General features: G+C 35.7%; 4 protein-coding genes across 9 annotated transcripts in view; 1 reads left to right on the top strand and 3 right to left on the bottom strand.

Moving 5' to 3' along the window:
- Positions 1–7,254, bottom strand: part of LOC129247638 (uncharacterized) — a 32,958-nt gene extending 25,704 nt beyond the window's left edge. For all 6 annotated transcript variants that reach the window (XR_008582569.1, XR_008582572.1, XR_008582571.1 and 3 more), the window contains exon 1: positions 6,489–7,254. Coding sequence is in view for 2 of the 6 variants with exons in the window: in XM_054886856.1 (XP_054742831.1) it covers positions 6,489–6,583 (95 nt within the window). In the remaining 4 variants the exon portion in view is untranslated. The remainder of the gene's footprint in view (positions 1–6,488) is intronic.
- Positions 7,255–9,222: 1,968 nt separating this feature from the next.
- LOC129253446 (activity-regulated cytoskeleton associated protein 2-like) lies at positions 9,223–9,543 on the bottom strand. The gene has a single exon (XM_054891822.1). The coding sequence runs from the start codon at positions 9,541–9,543 to the stop codon at positions 9,223–9,225; it is 321 nt and encodes a 106-aa protein (XP_054747797.1).
- A 4,302-nt stretch (positions 9,544–13,845) lies between these two features.
- On the top strand, positions 13,846–15,173 carry LOC129253177 (60S ribosomal protein L6). Its single transcript, XM_054891450.1, has 2 exons — positions 13,846–14,001; positions 14,370–15,173. The coding sequence occupies exons 1-2, from the start codon at positions 13,891–13,893 to the stop codon at positions 15,045–15,047; spliced, it is 789 nt and encodes a 262-aa protein (XP_054747425.1). The 5' UTR covers positions 13,846–13,890; the 3' UTR covers positions 15,048–15,173.
- Positions 15,174–16,892: 1,719 nt separating this feature from the next.
- LOC129250741 (acyl-coenzyme A thioesterase 9, mitochondrial-like) lies at positions 16,893–20,914 on the bottom strand. Its single transcript, XM_054890343.1, has 4 exons — positions 20,753–20,914; positions 20,609–20,676; positions 20,270–20,512; positions 16,893–18,186 (listed from the first exon to the last, which is right to left on the bottom strand). Exons 1-4 carry the CDS (start codon positions 20,821–20,823, stop codon positions 17,255–17,257), a joined length of 1,314 nt encoding a protein of 437 aa, XP_054746318.1. The 5' UTR covers positions 20,824–20,914; the 3' UTR covers positions 16,893–17,254.
- Between the last annotated feature and the right edge of the window lie 3,992 nt (positions 20,915–24,906).

Below are 24,906 nucleotides of genomic sequence, written 5' to 3'. Positions count from 1 at the left end.
TTATTTATATTAAAACTTTCACTTTATTATTATTTGAGAAAAATATTACAATTAAATGGGCTACAAAACTTCATTCCCAGAACCTTACTAAAAATTATGATTGAAAAGTTGAACATTTTGATGATTATATTTTGGACCAAAATTCAATGTGCTATAAAGCTGCTTCAGTACCATTCGGAAGTGCGAAGATTCGAATTTCCGAGCATGAAATACTAAATGATAGAAAAAGCTTTTTTCTAACAGCGTCGCGGTAGGCAACGGCGAACTTCCGAGTTCCATGAGAAATCTCTTCTTTTTAGACTAATATTGAGTGGGCTATAAATGGACATTTCCAAAAGTTTACTAAAAATCCTGGTTAAAAAGTTGAAAATTTGGAAGATAATTTTTGAAATTTATTCATTTTTTCATGAATTTAGTATAAAGTTTGGAACCTTGATTTATAAGGTTTTTGTTATAATTAAATATATTTTTATAAAAAGTTAACGAAAAAAGTTAGCGTGAAAAATATTGCGAATATTGTAAAATTTGAAGTGACTTTATTATGTGAGCACAAGTGTACTTTTTTCATAAAAATCTCAATCAACTTTATAAACTTTTCTGGTTGAACCTAAATTGCAATTCTTTTATTTCTAAATTTTTAATTAAGAAAATAAAAAAAGTAAAAGCAAGGAAGTACACATTTTAAAGATGTATTCCAATTTATTGCTCAAATTTCGTATAAAAGTAATGTTGGCAAAAATATCTGTGTATATAAATATTTGAAAACGCCCGGCGGAATTATTTTACAATAACAATAACAAAAATTAATTGTTTTCAAATAAAGTAACAGAAATAATGAGTGAATGAAGGCATTTTAAAGTCACCTCATTAAATTAGTAGCAAACAGGTATATGCAAATACTTTACATATAAAAAATATTTTGTATACACACACACACACACAAACATATGCATGCATGTGCATTAAAATATTTTAACCCCACAACCAGTCCAAAAATCAGCCCATTTGTTCACTTTCATGCCGTACTTAGGTAGTATATTTTAGTATTATTATCGCACTTCATAATATGATTTTCCGAGAAAATATTTCATGCATTCCATTCTGAGTTTGCGGCAGCCAAAGTAAAATGTAGCGTGCATTAGCGTTTGCGGCATTTGATTTTGGTAATGATTGCAAGCTTAGTTAAACGTCGTTGCATGTGCAATAATACAATTTAGTTGTAAAACACGAAAAAGAAAATTACCATTTTTACACTGAGTAAGCAAGTACACCACTATTTAGTACACATAACGGTAACAAAATCAAGATAAATATAAAGATATGTTTTCACTTATATCAAATCCTTGTTTTTTTCGATGATTCGAGTAAATTAAAAGTTAACAAAACCAGCTCTAAATATTTTTCAGAGTATAGAGAAGGTTAATAATCTCAGTAGATAATCAAGAAAAGTTGCTCAATGTTGGTGCTTACTATATAAGTGGTGTGCTTAGTAAATATATTTTTTTAAGGAATATTTTTGAAAATGAGCAGGCGTATAATGAAAAAGGCGTAGTCTTTTTAAATACTGTTGGATATCTCAAGAAGTCTTCATTACAAGCTCAAACAAATTTAGAAAACCCTTTAAAGATATAAATGGATTTAAAGTATCTCAAATTAATATTTGAGATTGAAAAAAATAGTTGAAATTGAAATTTGAAAAGATCGAGCCAAGGAGCACCAGGAGATTTGGTGGCTCCTAAAACACTCAGGCTAAAAAGCCCATTGTATTTAAAGCTCTGGAAAGAGCGTAGATAGTCAAGGAGGGAAGCCGAAAAGTATCAGAGAAAGAGATAGGAAAGAATAGAGACAGAGATAGAGATAATTAGTCCTGTGAAAATTTTTCCCGTTTTAGAGACGAATATTACTCATTCTCACGACATCGGAACCCAAAACTCGTAGCCGTGCTCTAGCAAAGGTAGAACACTCACAGAGAAAGTGCTCAGTGCTATCCGCCTCCTCCAAGCACGACAGGCACTTGGGTCCGCAATGATTCCAATGGTGGTCATATGCTGACCCCATGGGTTGTGTCCTGCAATGATACCGACCATCAACCGCACGTCTTTCCTTCCAAGTTTTAGTAGAAAGTTTGACAGGACTTGTCACAAAACACTTTGCAGTTCTGCAGCGTTCTAGACCGGACCATCGCTCTTTATGTAGATTTCATAATCGCTGATCCCATTCATGATTCCTTCGGAACTGATTCCGATTATTGGCTCTGGGCCTTGTGGGGGAACCGCTAATCCACGGTTGGCCAATTCATCGGCAATTTCGTTTCCTTGAACACCGGAGTGTCCTGGAACCCATATAAGTGCAAGCCTGCGACAGAATAAGCTGCACATTTTTGAACAATCTTTGAGGTTTGCTTCGCGCTCTCCAGGGTCTTCAGTGCAGGCTGACTGTCACTGAAAACTCCAATCTGTTTCCCGCTCCATCTCCTATCGATTATCCATTCGGCTACTTTCAGGATGGCAAACACTTCCGTTTGGAAAACAGTTGCTATTTGCCCCATAGCATAGTGATAATTATTACTATCGTTTAAGTACTATCCGGCTCCAGACCCTATTTCATTCTTGGACCCATCGGTAAAGAAAATATCCGTCAAACCTTCCTGCATGCATTCTGGATTACTGACTTTCTGACTTCAAATTTCCTTCTAAATGAAACTGTGGGTATCAGATCGTCTTTAGGTGCAAAAAACAGTGGATACTCCTCAGATAGCATCTTAAAGATTTCTGTGTCCCAAAGTTCCGCCTTCGTGCCAGAAACCATATTTATGGAGTCTACACATTGCTGTTATTGCTTCCTGTTGTATGTTAAGATCGAGGGTGAGCAAATCAAGCATAGCATTTAGGACATCACCAGAGGTTGTACTCATGGCACCCGTGATGCATAAACATACACTTCTTTGCAGCCTGCATAGTTCTCGGAGTGTCGACTTAACCATGCTCCTTCGCCCTCAGGCCACTGAGGCGTAAGTGATGATTGGTCTGATAAGTGCTGTGCATATCCATAGGACCACAGCAGGTTCCAGACCCCAGGTTTTACCAAAGGCTCTGCGGCATTGCTGAAAAATCCTCAATGCGCGAGAGTCACCTTCTTATCCAAGATTGCTCCTAGATATTTAACTTCATCGGAAAGACCAAGTGTCACACCTTTCAGTGTTGGAAGACTGAGTCCATCCAATTTCCGTTTTCTCGTAAACAAGAAAAAAAGAGTTACAGTCTGTGTCATGTTTTTTTTCTTGTAAATTCAAGATATATTTTATCCTGCTTTTTGCTGCATAATAGTCCCACTGAAGACCTACGGCGCCAGGGCCGGACGCCAGTAAACAAAAATGAGTGAGAAGTACGCGCAGCGTTTTGAGGCGGTATTTTTATGGACGCATTCGAAAGAGTCGAAATTATCTTCGCCACGGCTGGATAAGTGATTAAAAAATCAAAAAAAGTTTGTTGTGATGTGGAATCAGCGGTATAAGGTGCACAAAAATGTTGATGACTTTTCCGAACGCTGCTTGAAGCGAGTGACGACAAAAAAGCAGGATAAAGTGATAGTACAACTTTTTAAGCGGGTCCCTTCTTTGTGACTACGCCAAGCACGATCGGTTCTTGCTATAAAGGGGAATAAATATAAGTATCAACACCATCGAACGTCGACTGAAGAAGGCGAACATATCCTACCGTCCAACATCATCAAAACCACTGCTCTCAGAAAAACACATTGAGAAACAACCAAACAAGGAAATGGCGTCACAGTTCATGTAATATAAAGCCAAGACGTTCTTTTGATATCTTACGATGTCAGCTAACTCACGGAACTTCACTTTCCATCCAAAACGATCTTGTGGATTTTTTTGATATTTTCTTGTGTTACCATTAGCAAACCATCGTTTTATTGTTGTTTCTCATGGAGCAGAGTCTCCATAACACTTTTCAAGTCATTGCTTTGCTTGAACGGTATTTTCCATTCCCAGCAAGAAGCAGTGTAAAAATAAAGCGCGAAGTTCTTTTTGATCCATTGTTTTGAAAAAACAAAAGTAGCGCCACTCTTAGCACAATAACTCACGAACTAATGAATAGAATATAACGAAATTTTAGTAGCTATCTTTTCAAGCTTATTACTAACTGAAAAAGAGGCGGTTGAAATAAAACTAGTACCATCTATGTGCCACACCCGGAACTTTTCAACCATGAGTTAAAACATGAGGCAGATTTGGGTTGAGTGGTTAAAAGCTCTGTTTTCGATTTTGTATTGACAGCGGATTTATTCGTCTTCGTCTCTTTCTTAATTTTTTAAAGGTCATCCAAGTAAACATTTAAATAAGCTCTTTAAAGCGGTAAAAACGAAATTTCTGTTGGTCTAATAAGATAATTATTGTATATGATTTGTATTGCCTTGTTGATTATTTGCTTCACTTATTTTATAACCTCATTTGTATATGAGTGAAATGGTGAATTTCTTAATGGTTTCTTAATTGGTACATTCAATATATTTTCGAATGCCACTAAAATCAAAATTGTGACTTCATACCTTGGCTGGATAGAGAAGGAGAAATTGCATTCTTTTAAATTATTTATTTTTTATTTATTTAATGAGTTTTAAACAGACATTTTTTTAATTTATATATAGGAAAAAGTGTATTATTTAGGAGGAGGAGAAATTGCATTCTTTTAAATTATTTATTTTTTATTTATTTAAAGAGTTTTAAAAAGAATTTTTTTTTTTTTTTTTTACAAAGTGAAGTCCAAAATAAACAAGACTGGCGTCTTAAAAATGTTTTTGATGGCGCCATCTTTTTAATGAGTTAAAGCGTTCGAAGTTACATCTCTAGCTGACTTCCAGTGAAAGCTTGGTGACATCCGGTTCAGTGGAAGCGAAGTTATTGCGTATAAAGTGTCAGTATGTTTGTGCCATCGATACAAAAATGAGTGTCGAACAAAGGTCTAATATCAAATTTTGTTTTAAAATCCCCAAAACGTTTATCGAAACATTTGAATTGATGAAAAAAGTTTATGTTATGCCAGAGTTCATGAGTGGTTTACATGTTTCAGAGATGGTTGTGACATCGATTTATTGCATTTTAACTGATCATTTAGGCTTACGAAAGGTCTGTGCACGTTTCATTCCGCACAAGTCAACTGAGGACCAAAAATTGCTCAGAATTCAACATTCGAAAGACCAAAGAGGCGAGAGAAGACGAGAACTTCCTTTACAACATTGTAACTGGTGATGAAACGAGGTGTTTTCAACATGAACCTGACACTAAGCGTCAAAGCGCCGAATGGAAGGCCACAGACGAGCCACCACCCAAAAAATCGCGTTTGGAGAAGTCAAAAATCAAGTCGATGCTCATATGCTTTTACGATTCCAAGGGAATTTTCCAGAAGGAGTTTGTGCCAACGGGCCAAACCATCAATGTAATTTTCTATCTTGGCGTTTTGAAGTGTTTGTTGCATCGCATTCGTCGAATTCTCCCTGAATACCGCGAGGGAGGAAGCTGGCGCTTATTGCTTGATAATGCACCATCTCATCGATCCACTCTTGTGACTGATTTTCTGACTAGAAATCGCATTTTAACCATCAATCACTCACCGTATTCGCCTGATATGGCTCCCTGAGACTTCCACCTATTCGGAAAATTGCATTTGGCCATGAGAGGAAAACGTTTTGTGTTCGTAGAGGCAATCCAAAAGGCTTGTACCGACATCCTGAAGGACATTCCGGTCAATGACCTGAAACACTCTTTCTAAAAGCTTTTACATCACGCAAAACAGTGTATTGAGGCCAGAGGGGACTATTTTGAATAAATAAACTAGAAGTTATCAGAACAAAGCTCCTGTTGTTTCTATTTTAGCTCAGTCTTTTTTATTTTGGACTTCACCTTGTATGTATACATACGAAAAAGTGCATTATTTTCAATTAGTTATTTTTTTTAATTTTTTATTGAAAAGAGTAATAATTATAAATAAATATTCCACTCGCAAGGGCGAAAAAAGAACAAGCACTGGCTGCTAAGGCCTTCGTCTACAATATTTTAAATTAATTTGTTAATTTGAAATTTTTGAAAAACAATTTGCTTCTACAAAATCTTTATGTATTAACTTTATATTATATTTGTGTGTAAGGACACTAGAAACAAACTTTTGTCAAGTATTTAAAAAATTTAACCCAATATCTATCAACTTTCTACCATGAAATAAAAATAAATAAAACAAGAATAAAAAATTAACCATTAAGAATCGCTATAGTTTTTCTTGTAAATTGGAATAGAGAAATCAGCCGTGAGACTAGCGATTTTATAACTCCTCGATAATTCAGTTCACATATAAAGTCACTTTTAATAGAAAGCATAACAACTCGAATAAGTCCTCCAGACCGCAGCCTATTCAAGTGCTTCTAAATTAAATTCATTTATTTATTTGGCCTAATAAATGCATTAGCATTCTTCTTACTCTTTTGCGTCGACAGATATTTTTCCACTGATTTGAACTATATCACCCGGCTGTGTAGCCTGCGGCAGAATAGCAATGAATTTAGTTGAAGACATATCGATTTTGGTTTATTTTTCTCTCCTGGTATATGAAATTGTTGTCTGCTTTATTTTCTCTGCTTTCTCTTTAAACTGAATTATTTTGAATAGGCGCTTGTTAATTATTATTCTTGCAATTTATCAACTGAATATCACGATAATTTGCACCTTTTCGCACTTTTTATCATAATTGACAATTCGTTCATAAAATTAACAAATATTTCACTTTGTTGTGGCTCTTGGCGTTGCTAAGTACAATAATAACGATAATTAATAATGTTTGCCGTTTTGGCACACTTCACAAAATTGTAATATTTTTTACGCGCTCTGCTATCTGAGTTGAGAATTCTGAAGCACGAGCGCTGTCAGTAGAAATTAACTAACTATTCTCTTTGAGTTGCGAACAAACACTGGAAAACTTCGATACGGAAACCGGCTTTTAAAACACTGAAAAGTTTTCGTTTTTGCTAACGCTAAAAATAATAATCATTACGTCACAGTGGAGCAATTCGTTAAGTGACTGCGTTCGGTTTTACGGCGTCACTATGGTTGCCCGCCTCGCCGCTCACGTCTCGCGTTTCACGTATCCGTCTTCGTCGCGTTTTTCCCAGAGCTCACACAATATTTCCGCCTAACAGCAGAATTCTACTTCGTTACCATTGCCGTGACATTAAACCCGACCGACACGTTCGAACTTCGTTAGGTACTGAAGAGTCAAATTTGGCTGCTGAATGCGCCAAGCGACGAGCCCCAATGTGTGCGGTTAATTGAGAATTGTCTTTGATATTCTTTACACACACGTTTGCTCTCGACGCTGTCAAAAACACACTTAGGTGGTTAAATAGAACGAAGCCTCTTTGTGCCAGCTGAGCCCCAATAACCTAAAATAGAGGGTAAGAGAGCGTAGAAATATTTTTTATAGTGCGCTCTTATTTTATAACAAATTAATTAACTGCTTAAAAATTAGATTCCCAACAAGTTTAATGCCTGACCTATGCTAAGAAACTTATCGCATACTCATGCCGCAAGTAGTATATGCATGTATGTACTTATACATTTTCCATCGATGAATATTTCAGTCATGAGTTGTATAATAATTTCTCGTGTTAATGTTTATCATGAAATTCTTTTGTAATTAAAAATGTTCAAATATAGAACAAATAACTAAATATATTGAACGTCCAGTCAATGGCTCTTTGTCATAGTTTAAAAAAAACCTTAAGGCGGAAGCAGGATATTCGTGTTTTTTGCTGGAAGACTGAGAAGATCTTTAAAATTTAATTCAACTGTGTAAAGTTGTATTTATTTTATTATAAAATATAATTTACACGGAATGGGTAAAGTTGTTGTTATCTTATTACAGAATGTAATTTAATCAAACGGAATGTCTTGTATTTTTAACACCGGAATGTGTCCATTCCAAAAGTGCGCAGGCTTTTTATAGGCAAAATCAATCCTATTGGAAAATTCAAATTTAGAGTTTGAAAAAAGACATCTAGTAGTCATTGGAGAAGTCTATGGAATAAAGCCTCGTAAAGTCGTTGTCATCATAGTTTGCGATATTGTAAATTAGACCATTAAATAGTGATAGCTGCAGCTTTCTGTCTGGAGTTAAAGCATCGGTTGGCAAAGCATCTTTAAATATTACTTGTATTGAGTGTAGTTAATAGTTATTATTTGGAATTTCTGGACCATAATATGTAAATTTTGGGTCTATCTATTACTCGCTCAGGCTCTTCTTCTGCCCTTCGTTTCGGTCGCGTGCTCGACACTTTTACAGTCTCTATCAAATTCAGCATAAGAGGCAATGGAGGCGCAAAATCAAAATGCTTCATGGCATCGCTCTCGAAATATCAATACTTCTGGCCCATATTAAGAACTATACCAGCCTGCTCAAGAAAGTCCGTGCCAATCAAAGTCCGATTACTGGTAGCGTTAGGTAATACCATGAACAGTGGACAAGCATTCTTGCGTAGAAGTACTGCCATCAGCTAACGTAATTTCACATTTCACATTTCGGTATTTACAACCTTTAAAGTCCAGGACAGACTTTAGATTAGCGCTCGCTACGAAGTACGTGCACCACAATCAAAACATGCTTGACCTGGTACACCGAAAAGTTGTACGTTGACCATAGGTATGTCTCTCTCTCCAATACCATTCGCAGATATTGAATTAAAATTCACGAAACTTTCGGCGAATTGATTTTTGTTCCGACATGTTGCACAATTTGCGCGAGTACCGCCTGGGGTATTACAACCATAGCAAGCAAATTTAGGCTTAACAGTTACTGCCTGTGAAATTGCCACTGACTGAGCTTCCGCAGCATCGGCCTTTTGTTTTTTGAAACAGTTTTCCGGCGTGTGACCTTTGTTTCGACAAAAATTGCAACGCAATGCCTCTTCACTGTTAATACTCTTTGCAGTTTGATCAGAGTTTCCACTCCTACGTTCACTTAAAACAAAAAGTTCGGCTTCTCGAGCCTCGCTGAGGAAATTTTCAGAAGATGATATCTTCCGTCGACTTACTCTCTCCCGGATTTGTGCGTGCACCATACCAAACAGCATATCTAGTTGTTCTGCTTCGGCAGGAACGACATCTAGCTGAGAAAATAACGCTTGCTTTTTCCGAACAAAGGTTTTCGTCAGTTCACTCTTCTATTGCTTTAAATCAAAGATTCCGGCATAAATTTGCCAGGCCGGTTTTGAAGGTGAAAAACTCTCGCGCAGTCTACGTGTAACGTCTGCAAAATCAACGACTTGCTCCTTAATGCCACGCCACCATTCGGCGTCCACATCCGCAATTTTCTCCACCGCTTTGAAAGTTGAAATTACCGCAATGAACTCTTCCACTTTTGCTGGACTACGCTCACCATTGAAATGCGCACAAAACGTGGTAAATGTTCCTGTGCCGTCATTGCTGGAGTGAACTAAACTTATCAACCGCTCGAATTGCTCCGTTGTGAAGAATACAGTCATGCCGCTTTGCAGTCTTGGGCTTCTTCTTGGAAAATTGGGCAAATTGGCCACTTTGTTGGCCGCCAGTTGTAAAGTTGTATTTATTTTATCATAAAATATAATTTACACGGAATGGGTAAAGTTCTTTTTATCTTATTATATAGTATAGTAGAATGTAAATTAATCAAACGGAATGTCTTGTATTTTAACAAACGGATGGGTAAGGGTAAGGGATAAAAATCGATTTTTTTTTTTGCATGTTATTGTAGTAAAACATTCCAAAAATACCGTGTTAAAATTTTAAGTCAATCCGAGCAAAACTTTTTAAGTTATAGAGCATAAAGCCGAGCCGCCTCAAACATCTGCCGAGATAACTTAAAACTTTAAACGCGGTTTTCTCGAACCTTTTTTTTTAAAGTGCGTAGTCATTGGCATTTGAAAACTACTCAACCGATCCTTTTGAAATTTTGCACACATATTTTACATATAAAAAACCTCCCCCCAACGTTTTTTTTCGCCATTTTTTTTTTATATTAAGGTGGTTTTACACCTACAAAATGGCGGCATTTTTTCGTCAAAAATCACTTTTTACTTCAAACGACTACCAAATGGCTGAAAATGAAAATAAATCGTCAAAATAAACGTTGGGGGGAAGTTTAACTCATACTTTAACTAAATTATTCGATTTTTTTGATTGCAGATGATTCTGCGCTGAGATATGCTGACTACTGCAAAATGTATTTTTGAAAAGACTTCTACGTAAATGTGCTGTCATTCGCTCATTTTGCAATATTTTTACATGAAAATTTTATCAAATATTCTTGAAATGTTATTTTATAATATGCAACAACTTTTAATAAACTGACTTGAACCGTTTCGCTACAATAAATTCATGAAAAAAGTGTTTTTTAGCGTTTATCCCTTACCCTTAAATGAAATCTGAACAAGTTGAAGGTATTGTCATATAAAAATAAATACATTAATAAATTATAAAATATAAGTATGCTACAACTGTTAATAACAATTTTGATTAGCGAGAAACTTTGTCAGTAAATTTAATCAGATGTAGTACCTTTTGTTCAGAATTGCATTTGAAATGTTTTCACACTAGATAATTATAACAACTGTTAGAAACTATTTCCATTCGGGTTTTTCGCACACAAAAACTAGCCTGCAAGAAAACAGTTGGTTGTAATTTACACAAATAAAATAAGGTGTGTTTCATAGTCATAAGACACCCCTAATTTTCCAAAGTATTTTAATTTATAGATTTCAGAGGAAAACAAAAATTTTACATATCGATTAAAGTAACAAAAGTTATCTGTTTCATTACAAAATTTAGAACTCTTTTAATACAAAGAAAAATTTTAGCAAAAACACAAAATAACCTTTTTTCCATCGATTCTGCTAACCTTTTAAATAAATTTACATCTAGAGAAGCCCATTCTGCCTTAATTGCCACCTTAAGCTCGTTGGTCTTGTCAAATTGGCGATTGTTGGCGTAAACTCTTTTGACTAATATACCCCAAATGTTTTCTATTGGGTTTAGATCCGGAGAACGCGGCGGAAATTGGGCAACATTAAAAATATTCCAAATATATTACTGTGCCCCAGTTGGTGTCTAAGTGGTTTTCTGCAAACTGAAGACGCGCCAGCTTGTGCCGTGATAGTTTTAAATGATGCGCCAAACTGTTCTTTTTGAAACCTTATTTTGAAGAACAGCGGCCAAATTGGAGCAAGACTTAGTCGAGTTAGAAGCTTTTCTTATGACTGCTCGCTGTGCTCGACTTGATAGAGATAATTTTCTTCCAACGGGCTTCAAAATGTTATAATTCTCAAGACTCCATAAAAATTTCCGGATAACACAACGACTTCTGCCTGTTTTTTTTTTTGTAATTAATTTGATTGACAAGCCTGAACCCTTGTAGGCCACAATTTTTCCACGCTCCTCTTGTGATAATATTGAATCCCTCGGCATTTTAGGTGAAATGATGCCAAATAAAAGCTACTCCGGAAAGTAAAAGCGAGCTTATGGTAGTTCAAAAATTGTATACTAAAAGTGTCTTATGATTATGAAACGCACCTTATAACCTCTAAAAATGTTGAGCTTGAAAAAAATTACTGTAACAAAATATTAAAGAACTAAATAATGAGTGGCTCCCTAAACACATAAATTACCATGCCCGATTCGCGCGTCATGGTTGGAAATTTGAACCCGACCGTTCTTGTGCATCTTGGACTTTATTATCACTTATAGCCTAGAAATAAAAGTAACCAATATTTTGCGTTAATGCGCTTAGGGAGTCAGCCATAATTTTTGTTAAAATCATTTAGTTAATTTTATTAGGAAAAATCTCAAGCCGATTTTTCTACTTTTTATTAGGAATATTTTACACTTTTGAATACACAATACACAAATAACGGATATTCATGAACCTTGCAAATTCTGAATTGCTCTGGTTATTGATAAAGCTTACCAAAACTTGGCATACATATGTCGACTGGCTCATCAGTTCTTTCACAAGCGAAGTGTACCTACCCGGTCGATACTGGATAAATATCAGTAATTAGTTAGAAATGTTCAATCGGTTGAATTTTGTGCGGTGATGAGTCTCATTTCTGGTTCAATGAAAATGTCAATTATAAAAACTTTCGCTTGCACCCCGAAAAGCGGACTGTTTGGTGCAATGTGAGGGACATAATCGAATATTACTTCAAAACCGAAGCTAACACTGTTTTTGTTGTTGTTGTAGCGGTTCATTAAGACCTGCCAGTCATCGGCCGTCATCGTCTATCTCATCTAACGGAAGGCGCCGGACACATGCTGTTTCGACGAATTTCGTTTAGTTTCGTTAATTTCTCTTTATGTAGGTATGTAAATAGGTGTTTAATATCGCGCGGGGTACCTTCACAGCCGGACATATGTTGAGTAAGTTAAGGTGGACTCTGAATACTCCTGCCCATTAACCTACCTACGACGGCATTCGGAGGTCGGAAATTTACGAAGTTAATAGAGCAGTGCGGAAATGGCGACCGTTATAGGGTCGGGCAAATGTTTCTTGGTTCCAAAAGTTAACTCATTTTAATTTAAGGTGCACCCGAAAAAACCAGCAGTTACTGCAAAAGCTTGGAAACTAATATCGAGCAAACCATTCAATTGTCTGAAAAAATAGTAATAAATTTGAGTTCCAACAAATAACCTTCTGGAGATGAGCTTGAATTTGTTAAAAATAAAAACGGCTATTTATAGAATCCAACCTTTTGTTCAAACTTGTCGGCGTGAGCTGGACCGGCAAATTGATTCAAATTTCATTTATTATATCTTTGCTTATTTTTGGTTTGGGCGAATGTTGGAGATTGTCTTAAACTGGTGCAATACAAATTGCTTCACTTACTCAATTTTTTCCACTACATCTACACTTTTTGGAATAAAGTATCGCAAGTCACACAAATAGTTTCTTGCATATCACAATTATAAGCGAGTAAAATTGTTGGAAACGGATAACCGCAATAATAATTCTAGAATTAATTTAATTAAAATTAAAAAACAAAATTATCATTGAAACGACTACTGCCAATATTTCCGTTACATACGCTCTATTGTGAAAATTCGCAGCAACTGTGCCTGGCGCCCTCTATTGCAATTAGGGCAAAACCGAAATAATTTAACTCGCCAGCAGAGTGTACTAATTGGAATAAGTATTTAACGTACGAGGACATGAAATTAACATTTTGATTATTTGTTTACTGTACCCCTTTGAACCATTTTTCAATTGAAATGGAAAAATTGAATTTATTGATTGAAAAAATATAGCGCTCTGTTCTATCGTGTAAAATTCTACATCTGTCTATTTGACAAATTTGAAAGATGGCATAAAAAAAGGCTCTTGTCTAGAAATTATTCACTACTGACACTAGGCGTCACGTTTGAAAGGCCCTTTATTAGCGTGCAGATGGTGCGACATCTGCTGAGATTTATTCTGAGCTTTTGTCCGAAATTGGTACGGGGTGATTTTGACATTTCACATATATTCTGTTTCGTTAGTTTTTTGCGGATCTGGCAACATTACTTCCTCTCTTAAACTATGAAATATTTAACACTAGAATGTTTTTCCAATATTTCTTTACCAGTTTTAAAATAATTCGTTATGATATTATGATGGATCTTATATATATTTTGCTTGAATTTTTATTTATGAATGGTCTCAGCACAGGGTGCCATCTACCGATTGTATTTGGAGCTTTTGTCCGAAATTATCATGGCCGCCAATTTGACATTTGTGGAAAATCTTGTGGATCTGGTAATACCGTCAACGCTAACCTTCCTTTTTACATTAATTTCTGTGCGGTGTACACGTGTTTTTCAAAATGGCACCCAGCGCAAATGCTAAAAAATCTGCCAAAACGGGCAAAAAGAACCATAAGCACCCGGTAAATAAATTACTCAGCGGGGGAATTCTGCGCTACTCCAAGAGCCAGGTAAAAATTATGGAAATATGTGGAAATGGAAGCTCCTGAAAATGAACCTTTTCGGCAGCGTGGTGACAATATTGCCTTTGCCATTGGCAAGTGCGTCTTGTTTTTTAACACTTCTAATCAGAATTTGGAAGTTACATTTATTTGGAATTGGATATTGCACATTCCGTTCAGTTGTTATTTGTGTAAAATATTTCATTGTGATATGTGATTGTTTATAAAGAAGAGCGTTTACTGGAGAAGTGTAGAGTGTCGAAAGTGGTGCCCTTGGTGCTTTGTTATCCACATACATAACAAATAATGCATTTTACTTTTAATTTTATGGTATAGAACTGAAATAAGCCACATTTTTTATATTTTTTCATTTACAGATGTACAAGCGTCGTGCTCTGTACCGTTTGAAGAATGTGAAGCAGCCCATTGTTCCAAAAGTCAAGATACCCATCAAGAAAGTGAAGAAGATCAATGGCCCCAAGAACGGCGGTGAACGTACTGTGTATTTGAAGAAACCCAAAGCCAACTACCCAACCAAACGTTTTGTCAAGAAGCGTCCTGCTAAATCTTACTTCAGCAACCACCAGCGTAACATTCGTCGCAATCTCGTCCCTGGACGTGTGCTAATTTTGTTGGCTGGTCGTCACCAAGGCAAACGTGTTGTACTATTGAAGGTATTGAACTCTGGACTGTTGCTTGTTACCGGTCCATTTGCATTGAACTCCTGCCCATTGCGTCGCATTTCGCAACGTTTCGTCATTGGTACATCCTCAAAGGTGGATTTGGGCGATCTCAAAGTGCCAGAGCACTTAGACGATGCCTACTTCCGTCGTTTGAAAATCAAGAAGGATAAAAAATCCGGTGAGGGTGATATTTTCGCTGTCAAGAAGGAACGTTTCGTCCCCAATGAACAGCGCAAGAAGGACCAGAAGGAAGTTGATGCTGCAGTGCTTAAGGCTATCAAAGCGCATCCAGAAGGCAAATTCTTCAAGAAATATCTGCAAAATATGTTTGCTTTGCACTCATCGCAGTATCCCCATCGTTTGCGATTCTAAACTTTGCATTGACGTCAAAAATGTGAATGTAAACGTACATTCAGGTTGTCTAGGATTTTCTTATTTTTAATTTTTATGTCAACACAAAGTAAAAGAAAAAAAATATACAATTTAAAAAAATTGGAATACAGTCTAATGATTAGTATGGAATTTGAGGGGCTTGTTGAGGCATTTTAGGAAACGCCTTAATTATTTGGAACGCAAAATTACCTGCTGGAAATATAAATAATAATACGGTGAATTTTAGGTAAGTTTAAATTATAATACTTTCAGTTCGTTCAAGTTTATTTACATTTCTTACATTTTGGTTAACTTACTTAACATACAATAAATTTATTAAATTCTGTCAAATTTGATGATTTATTAAAGTCAAATGACGATTGCTGCTTCACAAGATCCTTAAATACCTTTCCGAACAAAAACTTAACCTGCTTAGTATGAATTAGAGTTGCTTGTATCTGAATGATGTTGTTGTAGCAGCATAAACATTCCCCATACATACACGGGAAATACTGCTGAGGTGACAGTCCTTGGCCGGATATAAAACTGGGTCGTTTCGGTTAGGTAGAACCGACTGTCGCGGGAACGATAGTTCTTCGTTTTTACGGTTCGTCTTACGAACGCTCTGCCACAAAAGATCAAAACCATCGGAAGTACAGGGCACTTTAAAAATTAACTCCTACATTATTTCACCCACTAAGTAGCTAAAATGGACGCACACATACATACATATATTTTTTTCTAATGGGTCGTATTCTACTTCCCCTTTTTACAGCCTACTATTTCCCTATGTCAAATCTTTTTCGCTAATACGTCACTATTTTTAATATTATTTTTAAGTTTTTAGAATCAAGCTCAAGCACTGTAAAAGAACTTATGGCTATGTGCTTGATTAATATAAACAAATGAATAACTTGGTTAGCAATTCGACTGAACTTACCGAATAATGTAGCTTGTATGCTTCTACAGGAATTATGACCTCATCATTTGGTGAAAAACGCTTGTCATGCATAAATTTGTTTAGGTCTGGAAACAGATGGAAACCGCTAGGGGCCAAATCTGGTGAAGAAGGTGGATATTCTAATAATTCGAACTTTAATTCATGGATTTTAGCCATTGTAAAAATGCTCTTGAGCCTCGGTGTATTGTCGTGATGAAAACAATTTTTTTTTAATTGAAAACTAGACCTTTTTTCACGATTTTTGTCCTTCAGCTGGTCTAAAAGGTTACAATAATATTCAGATTTTATTGCTTTGCCAGTTTGCATGTAAACCACCAGTAAATTCCTTTCGCATTCCTAACACTTGGCCGATTTCTAGACACGAACTCGTTTCGGAACCGAAGAACCAGGTTCACACCACTCTTTAACATTTTGTTTTGATGTAGAATCATGGTAATAGACGCAGGTCTCCTCCATAGTGATAAATCGACGCATAAAATCCACTTTATATATTCAAAAACGCTCTAAATGTTGCTACAAAAGTCGCATACGAATGCGTTTTTCTTCCATTGTTAGTGAATGTGGCACCCATTGTGCACACAGCTTTCTGAAGCCCAATACTTCAGTCAAAATATTGCTTACACTGACTAATGAGATGCCTAGGGCTTCTACTAAATCTCTTTCGGTTCCTCGACGATTTTTCAATATAATATCCTGTATTTTTTACAGAATAATTTTCTAACTTTATAAGTCAAACAATAACTTGAATATTTTGCATGTTTTATTTGACCTATGTATAAAAAAAGGTTATTTTACAATGCCAGACCAAACTTTTATAAAGGAAAGAATTTCTCTTCTAACCACTAGCAGAATATATTTCCATAGAAGCATATCATAAAACACAATTGTATTTGCACAACGAATGGTTGTTGGAGATTCGTCATGAATTTATTTTTCACAGAACAGATTACAATGCCGATTAAATAACAGGTAAGTATCTTTTTATAAATAGCATCAAATAAAAGATATATCTACTTACAAAAATGAGTAAAAACTTCAAATATAAATATATTATAAAATATACTAAAATCAAAATTAATTTATACAATGTTTACTTAAGCTATTAGTCACTGTTGGTAAAATGGATTTTAGGTTAAATACATAATTTATAGAAATCACAATGTTAATTATGTTTCACATAGGCATAATTAAGCACTCAATCAGCTTAGCGTCTTTATAGGGATTATATTGCACATTTGAAATTAATTTATTCCAAGCCCATTGAATATTTAAACTTGCGCCTTCCCTGTATGTACCACATAGTTTCGTGATAAGATCTTGGCAGTATCTGGTGTACAGTCTCATTTGATTTATATGTACTATAGAAGACGTTTGTAGTGACTTGACCACTGCCGCCGCCACTTGTGTCCAATACATCAATAACTGTCATTATTTGCAGATAATTCAATTCGGTGTACACCACATAGGAGGTTAGTTTTATAAACGATGTAACCGGGACAGGCTTCTCGAAGCTTATGTCGCAAATATGCATCAATTTGGGACGTGTGCCGCAATACAAGAAAGCAGCTGTCCAGCTGCTTTCCAAACCTAAACGCATTAAAAATCCACCGAACACTGTATTGTGTGCATTGCGATGCTCCGGAAAGCATGGTATCGTTGTAACTGTACTCCATTCAGACATCCAACGCGCATTCGACGGTAACACACGTTTATTCAGCTCCATAGTATTGGTATGTGTGGTACGCTTATAGATATCATACATTAAGGATTGCTCAAAATCATTTGGTTCTACTTTAAATATCGATTGTGCTTGTATCATTTGGCGTCGCTTTTTGCGCTCCTCACCACCGGAAAGTATCTGTTTCTCCTCCTCCGTGGCTGGTGCAATTGGATTAACCGGAGCCGGCCCGGTATTGGTAGCATTGCGTGCACCCATGAGAAATAGCGCACGAGTTATTTTCTTATAAACGTCATGATGCTTTTGCTCCAGCCACACAACGATTTCCATGGAACTCCGTCCTACCCACGACATATGCCCAGAAATACGTATATCTTCCTTGACATTGGTTATTAGGTCACTGAACGTCACTTTATCAACCAGTATGGTGACAAAAGTGTATGGCAAGTTGACATTGGCGGGAAGGGTGGGCACTTTAATATGCTGATGAGCAACCCAAACTACAAAGAGGAATTATTATAACTTTAAATCAGTCAATGTCATGCAATAAACAACAATTTGACTATTGTAATGAAATATAAAAGATAAATATAAGGTTAAGTTATAACGCGTATTGAAAAAAAGCATATTAAAAAAAATTATGGAAGAACGCGTAACCAAAAAAAAAATAATCAAATATCGGAAGACCTCGTATTCCAAATAAAAAATATTTGAAAAACACATATTCAAACAAAAAACCGTCCTGTTGTGTCACTCTTTTATGCATATTCATTCATAAACATTATGATGAATACAGAAGTAAATTTTACACAACATAAAATAAGGACTGGCTGTAATTTCTGCATATTTTGTATTTGTATATAACACTCATCTACAAAATGATCGATGTGAAACTACATGCGAAAATTGTTCTTCTTCTTATTAGAATTTACCCTCTCGAAATGTGTCAATCTAGAACCTTCTGTTGAAACAATAGTTCTGTTCATGAAGCAAATAATTTGAAATAATTTTTACAAATTATCAAGTTTCGGTGTTCATGTATCCAAAAAACGTGCAAAGTAGGGGAAAGTGAGAGAGCAAATGACATTTTGAGGGGAAGTTGCTAGTTTTTACTGGATAAATTTTTACATGTAAGAATTTGCAAGTAATCGCAAAGTAAAATTACACACAAATTAAAATTTGCGAATTGAGTCAAAATTCGAAAAGTAAATTAAAAAAGCGGGATTAAAATGGAGAATGTGAGTAACTATATTTAAGATAAAATTTACAAAGTTTGTTTGAAGTCAGGCATTAAATAGGAATCGGTCAATGACGTAGAGGTATGTAATTCTGAACGATAACCTCCAGTCACCGTTGCTGCACTTTTCGAAATACAAATCGAAAGCATTGAAAGTTTGTTTTTTTAAACGAGGTAGCTCTAAAGATTTTTTTTTTATTTTTTGTGATTTTTCCCGCCAAACATTCATTCATTTGAAAAATCTGCAAATTGTTACTGGTTTTGCGTTCATGTACTTTTTTTATATTTTTCTCTTTGAGGAAATTAAGTTACTGGATAATACACGAACATACCTAATATTGCGCATGCCTGACATTGACAAGGACATGGTAAAAAATTTGCCTATCTACAATCTTACTTGAAATATGGTTGGGTAAATAAATTCAGTTGTAGAAAAAGTAAAGTATCACCCTATTAAAAAGGTGATAGTAAATGAAAATAAATAATTTTTTAGTGAAAAATACATGTGAATATGTTACATGTGTGTTACTTATGTTTCGAACCAAAATTATTTATTTTTAACAAACATTTTTTTTTTGTCATATTAGAAGTACTGGGAGATATGTATATTGGGCAAATAACGACCATTGCGACAAAAAATAGTCTTATAAATAAAAATATTAGAATAAATGGTCTGATTTCAGTAGATTTTAAAGAAAAAACTAAAAAAAAAAAAAAACATTTCTGTTCTATATTTTTAAATAGTTAATGGCTGGTTAGAAAGAGTCTTTTTTCTTTCAAGTTCACCACCCAAGAAAATCCTCTGGACCCAACCTGTCGAAAACAGCAAGTTTTCTAGCCCTACCGTTAAATGAGCTAGACGAAGACGATCGGTAATCTATATTGCACTGGCAGGGTTAAGTAAGCTGCTATAACAATAACAACCCATCGGAATCGTTCCCACGATTTTTATCCGGCTTCAGCAGCATTCCCCGTATATGTATGTGGAATATTTATGCTGCTACAACAACAACCCATCAGAGTGACCCTATTCTACGATAATAATGCTATGATACATTTATAACGTAATAAAAGAAATACCGACAGAATTAGCATCGTAGGCCTATGTAGCTAGTGTGATCTATTAATTTAAAAAAATTTCATATTGCTCCAATAAATAACAATAATCGACAGAATTTCAAAATATGTACATATATAGCTTAGACGTCGAAATCGTTTATAACGGCTAAACAAATATAAAAGCTTATGTGCAATTTATTAAATGTGGTTTTGCACTTTCACCGCCGTTATATAAAAGTATCTACTGAAACCTCATTTGCCAATTGCTATAAGACATGTGCAAGTACCTGCAAAAGCATCCATATCTTCCATTAGACGGCCCATTCGTACGTTACCTAAATGTGAGACGTAATTGTCTTGTAGTTTCAAATCAGTACTAAGTGGGAGCAGCGCCGACGTGTAGGAATCCTGCATTGCACGTGCGGGTAAGTCCTCCGCTTTCGGGGTATACTTTAGTAAATGTTCCCGACTTTTTGGTATGGGACAGTAGCCCCTTTCCAGACCCAAACGCTGCATAATTTCAGTTAGCACTGTAATAGTGATTCATAAGCACATTCATACATATGTACATATATATAAATGAAAGTCCAATAGTCGTATAAATATTAAAATCATTTTAGTTTCACCTTCATTCATCGTATATATGGGTGGGGGTGCATCCTGCCCCTTTAAGGCCGTTGCAAAATTCGCGGAACTATAAAAATTTAATGATTGTCTGATGTTACTGTCCTTGAAATTATTATCTATACATATTCATGTGTATGACTTACAGCAAGGCTGGTCTCGCAGACAATTGTTGACGTAACAATACATGCGTGCCTTTTTGCAGTATTCTTATCATTTTTATTTTGTTATAACTTAAAAGTCTAATAAGAATATCGCTTTAATATATGTACATCAAGTATTTACGCTTCAATTAGTGATGTCTGACTGGTTTTGTTTACGATTCACCTTATCTTCGAAAGAAGGGTTGCCAAGAGCTAAAGCATAGCATTCAAAAATAAGCCAATAAAATTCCATGACATCACAGCAGAGAATTACAGGCATGTATTTATATGCATTTAATTTTAAGGAGTATTTTATTGCAATATAAAAAAATTAATTTTCTGACACAAACTATAGATATGTCCATACTGTCCCTCCAATTATATTGTAAATATTTGTCTGTTAGTAGTCAGGTAAAATGGTGATTACTGTATGAGATTTCATCTACGAAATTCGCAAAAATGGTAGCGTATAACTTCACATCTGTTCATTTCATTTCACGTGTATTCTTACGTTCTTTCAGTCGGTCGTTGTTCATGCGGCAACGAAACAACAAGGATGTTAATTTTTTCACCAATGCAATCTCAGTTTTTGCCGACGTTAGTTGAAGTCAAACAGCTGTCATATCCATTATTACGTCAGCACATCAGCTTATTCCTTCAAACGTGCTGACAGCCAATTAACGATTTGATGTTGGCCACACCTTTGCGTTCTGTACTTCTTTGTACAATACAACCGTGTTTCCGTTAATTGATTACAGTTTCGGCTGAAAGTTAAGCTGTGTATACATGGTCATAATTGTATTCACACCTGATATGGCATGATATCATTTTGTTCGTGTATAGTTTTGTGCTTGCCAAATTTCATGCTTGAGTAAAAGTGTGAAGAAAATTTAAAATTTAAATATTATTTGAGTGACCCGATATGTATGAAATCGTTGAATTTTGTTTGAGTAACAAGTACTAAAATTTTATTTGCGCAAGCTGTTAATTTGCAACTGATTTCTGCATGACCCTGTAAGCAACGTATTTTCTCCCTATTGTTGTCCTAGCAGCTTACTAAGCCCTGTCAGTGCGATTTTGATACAAATCTTCTTCGTCTAGCTCATCTAACGGTAGGCCCAGAAAACGTGCTTTGTCAAAAGGTTAGGTCCAGAGGGAGGGGGTGTTAGGTGAGTAGATTTGATGGCCTTCACAAGCCGGACATATGTAGATTGGGTATGTCGGTGTCGATTCTTGATAAGTAAAAGTTCAACCTGCTACAATATCCAGAACGCAATTGGGTCAAAGTTACTCGAGTCTCCAATGACGGCATTCAGATATTGGTGCATTATGTGCTGCAACTCGCTTTAAAAACTATCATTTCCCTTAATTTTAATTTTTAGTTTCGTAACTTAGCTTTCTTGAAATTAATTGGGTATTTTATTGCTTCTGTTCTCATTCTTATAACGCCCTAATTTTATCTTTATGTGGTATATTTTTATCAATGAAATACATTTTGTTTGTTTACAACGAATAAAAATACATATTCTCTAAAAAACCAGCACGCAACGTTTGATTTTCAGTCATATGGCCTCTGGTGACGATACAGCATGCTTGACTGCGCTTTGTATGTGTTAGTGCAGTCGGGTGGCGTCGTGTCACACATACTTGTTGTCGGTAAAAATCAAAAATTTTAGATATTAGCGTCAAGCACCCGACACGCACACATATAAAGTTCTTGTCAAACAATGCTTGACCGTCACCAGAGGCCAATAATTGCCTACTTTTACGGACAGAAACATTTTACTCTGTTTATGTCGAGTATATTTCTCTTCGCTGGAAAATAACTGAGCAGACAGAAAAAGTTTTTCGAAACAGAATTAAACAGTTAAATGGTTAATGCTCTGTATTTTTTTTCTTTGTTAAATGATCTGGTGGGCAATGACCCTTCAATATCACTCTTTATATATTTAATAATTTATGGGAGGTTAGCTTAGGTAGTGCTGGCTGATCTGTAAAAATATCTCCCTTAGACCTCTAGGGCTCATTGAGTTTCCAGTGCTACGTATTTGAAGTCGAACTATTCATTTTATGTAACTCTTAACGTATGTATGTCTTCGCGAGTTTTAACAAGCAGTTCTGCCTTTTGTCAGCAATATCCTTCAAGGATGGAAAATATGTTGATTCTAGCACATTTGTAGGTGTTCCAAAGTACCCCTAGCATTCGCTTCGTTGCAGTGTTACACGAAAAAAGCTCTGCCTGCGTAATGTGGGGTGAGACCGTGGCACGTCAGTACTCCAACCAATATTTTGTAGTCTTTTCTAAAGTGTGAGGAAATATATAAACTAAAAATAAAGTTTGTAGTTTTCGTATTCCAAGTCCTTAGCATAATTTTGGCAGTTTTGTACGAAATTGAGTGTTCCCAAATTGATTACATTTCCACAGATATTTCCTCATTTGCCTTAGTGAGCTCATCGGTTCTCTCATTTCCTTCTATATTTTTTTGTCCTGGTATCCAGTAAATAGTTACCCGCCCATTTCTGCCGAATTTATTTATTTTGGATCTGCATTGTTGAACACATTCCGAGTTAGTCCAAGGAGCCATACTTGCTTTAGTAGCCGCGTGGCTATCAATGGAAATGTTTGTCCGAGTATCAAGAGGGGCTAATTCCGGAGCCAATTTAGCTGCTTTTGTTGTGGCATAGATTTCAGCTTGATATACAGTGAGTCACAGTCAAAGTGAGCCACACTTCCTAGTCATCAGATTTAGTAGAAATTTGTTTAAAAATACCACAGATTGTAAAAAAGGTTTATGTGTTTTTATTGTTTGAATATTAGCTTCAATAATTCATCGCTTACATGAAGAACCTTCTTTGTTTATTATAAAAAAATGAGCAAAAACTAAAATAATTCACAAATCTATCTCACAGTGAAAGTGAGCCACCTTAGCTGAACTAAACTTAAATAACAAATTAATTCTTTGTTGGGCCACCTTTGGCGGAAATAACGGCTTTTAGATGTCGGGGCATTGATTCTAATAACTTACAGGTATATGTGGAAGGAATTGCACGCCACTCGTCTTGTAAGGCATCTAAAAGACTTTGTTTTGAAGAAATGCTATGTTTCCGCAGGTTTTGGTCAAGACGGAACCATAAGTTTTCAATTATATTTATATCTGGAGACTGCGGTGGTACTTCCAATACGTGGGGGCAGTTATATAATAGATATTCCCGCGCAACAAACAACTTGTGCTTAGGATCATTGTCCTGGTAAAAATAGAAGTCGCCTTCGATCCCTAGTTTTTCGACACTTGGCTTAAGATTTTGCTTCAAAAGGTCTATATAAACGTATTTATCCATTATGCCTGGAATATGTTGAAGATTTCTAGTTCCACCACCTGCCATGCAGCCCCAAACCATGACGGAGCCACCGCCGTGCTTCATACTGGGAGTTAGGTTTTTCGGCTGAAACTCAGTGTTTTTTTGTCGCCGTACCATCTTCTTACCGTCAGAGCCAAATAAGTTAAATTTACTTTCGTCTGTAAAGAGAACCTACAAAAATATCACGTTGCATTATACCGTTATGAACCTTTTGCCAGAAACTCATATCCTTGTAGACATATTTCAGCGCAAACTCCAACCTTTTTTTTCGATTTTTGCTGCTAATAAATAGCTTGTTTCTGGCCGTACGACCATTATAACCATGCTTTCTGAGAACTCTTCTTACAGTTTCGGGTTTAACGTGGATATTTAGATACTCCTCAATCATCTTCGTCAATTTTAGAGCACTAAGATGAGGATTTTTCTTCACTTCCCGCAAAATAAATGCCTCGTCCCTTTCTGAAAACGCCTTTTTTTTGCTTACTTTCTGCTTGTTTCCTACTCTTCCTCCTCTAGTAAAGCGATGTATGATGTGCTGGACAGTTCCTCGACTTTTATTCACATATTCCGCAATTTTTCTTTGGGATTTTCCTTTTTTAAAAAGATCAATTATTAACTGTCTAATTTCAACACTTGTTTGTCGACCCATCTTTATAACCCGCTTGATAATAAACAACTAAAACACTAAGAATAAGATGCAAGCGAAAATTAATATCCAAAAATACATATCCCGTTATTTTAAAAGAAACAATGTTATGTGGCTCACTTTGAGTGTGACATTAGTTTGTGCGTTTGTT

The sequence above is a fragment of the Anastrepha obliqua genome, chromosome 1 (genome assembly GCF_027943255.1).
Source record: "Anastrepha obliqua isolate idAnaObli1 chromosome 1, idAnaObli1_1.0, whole genome shotgun sequence".
Taxonomy (NCBI): Eukaryota; Metazoa; Arthropoda; class Insecta; order Diptera; family Tephritidae; genus Anastrepha; species Anastrepha obliqua.
The sequence above is the reverse complement of the archived record's forward strand: the minus strand, read 5'-3'. Positions and strand labels throughout refer to the sequence as shown.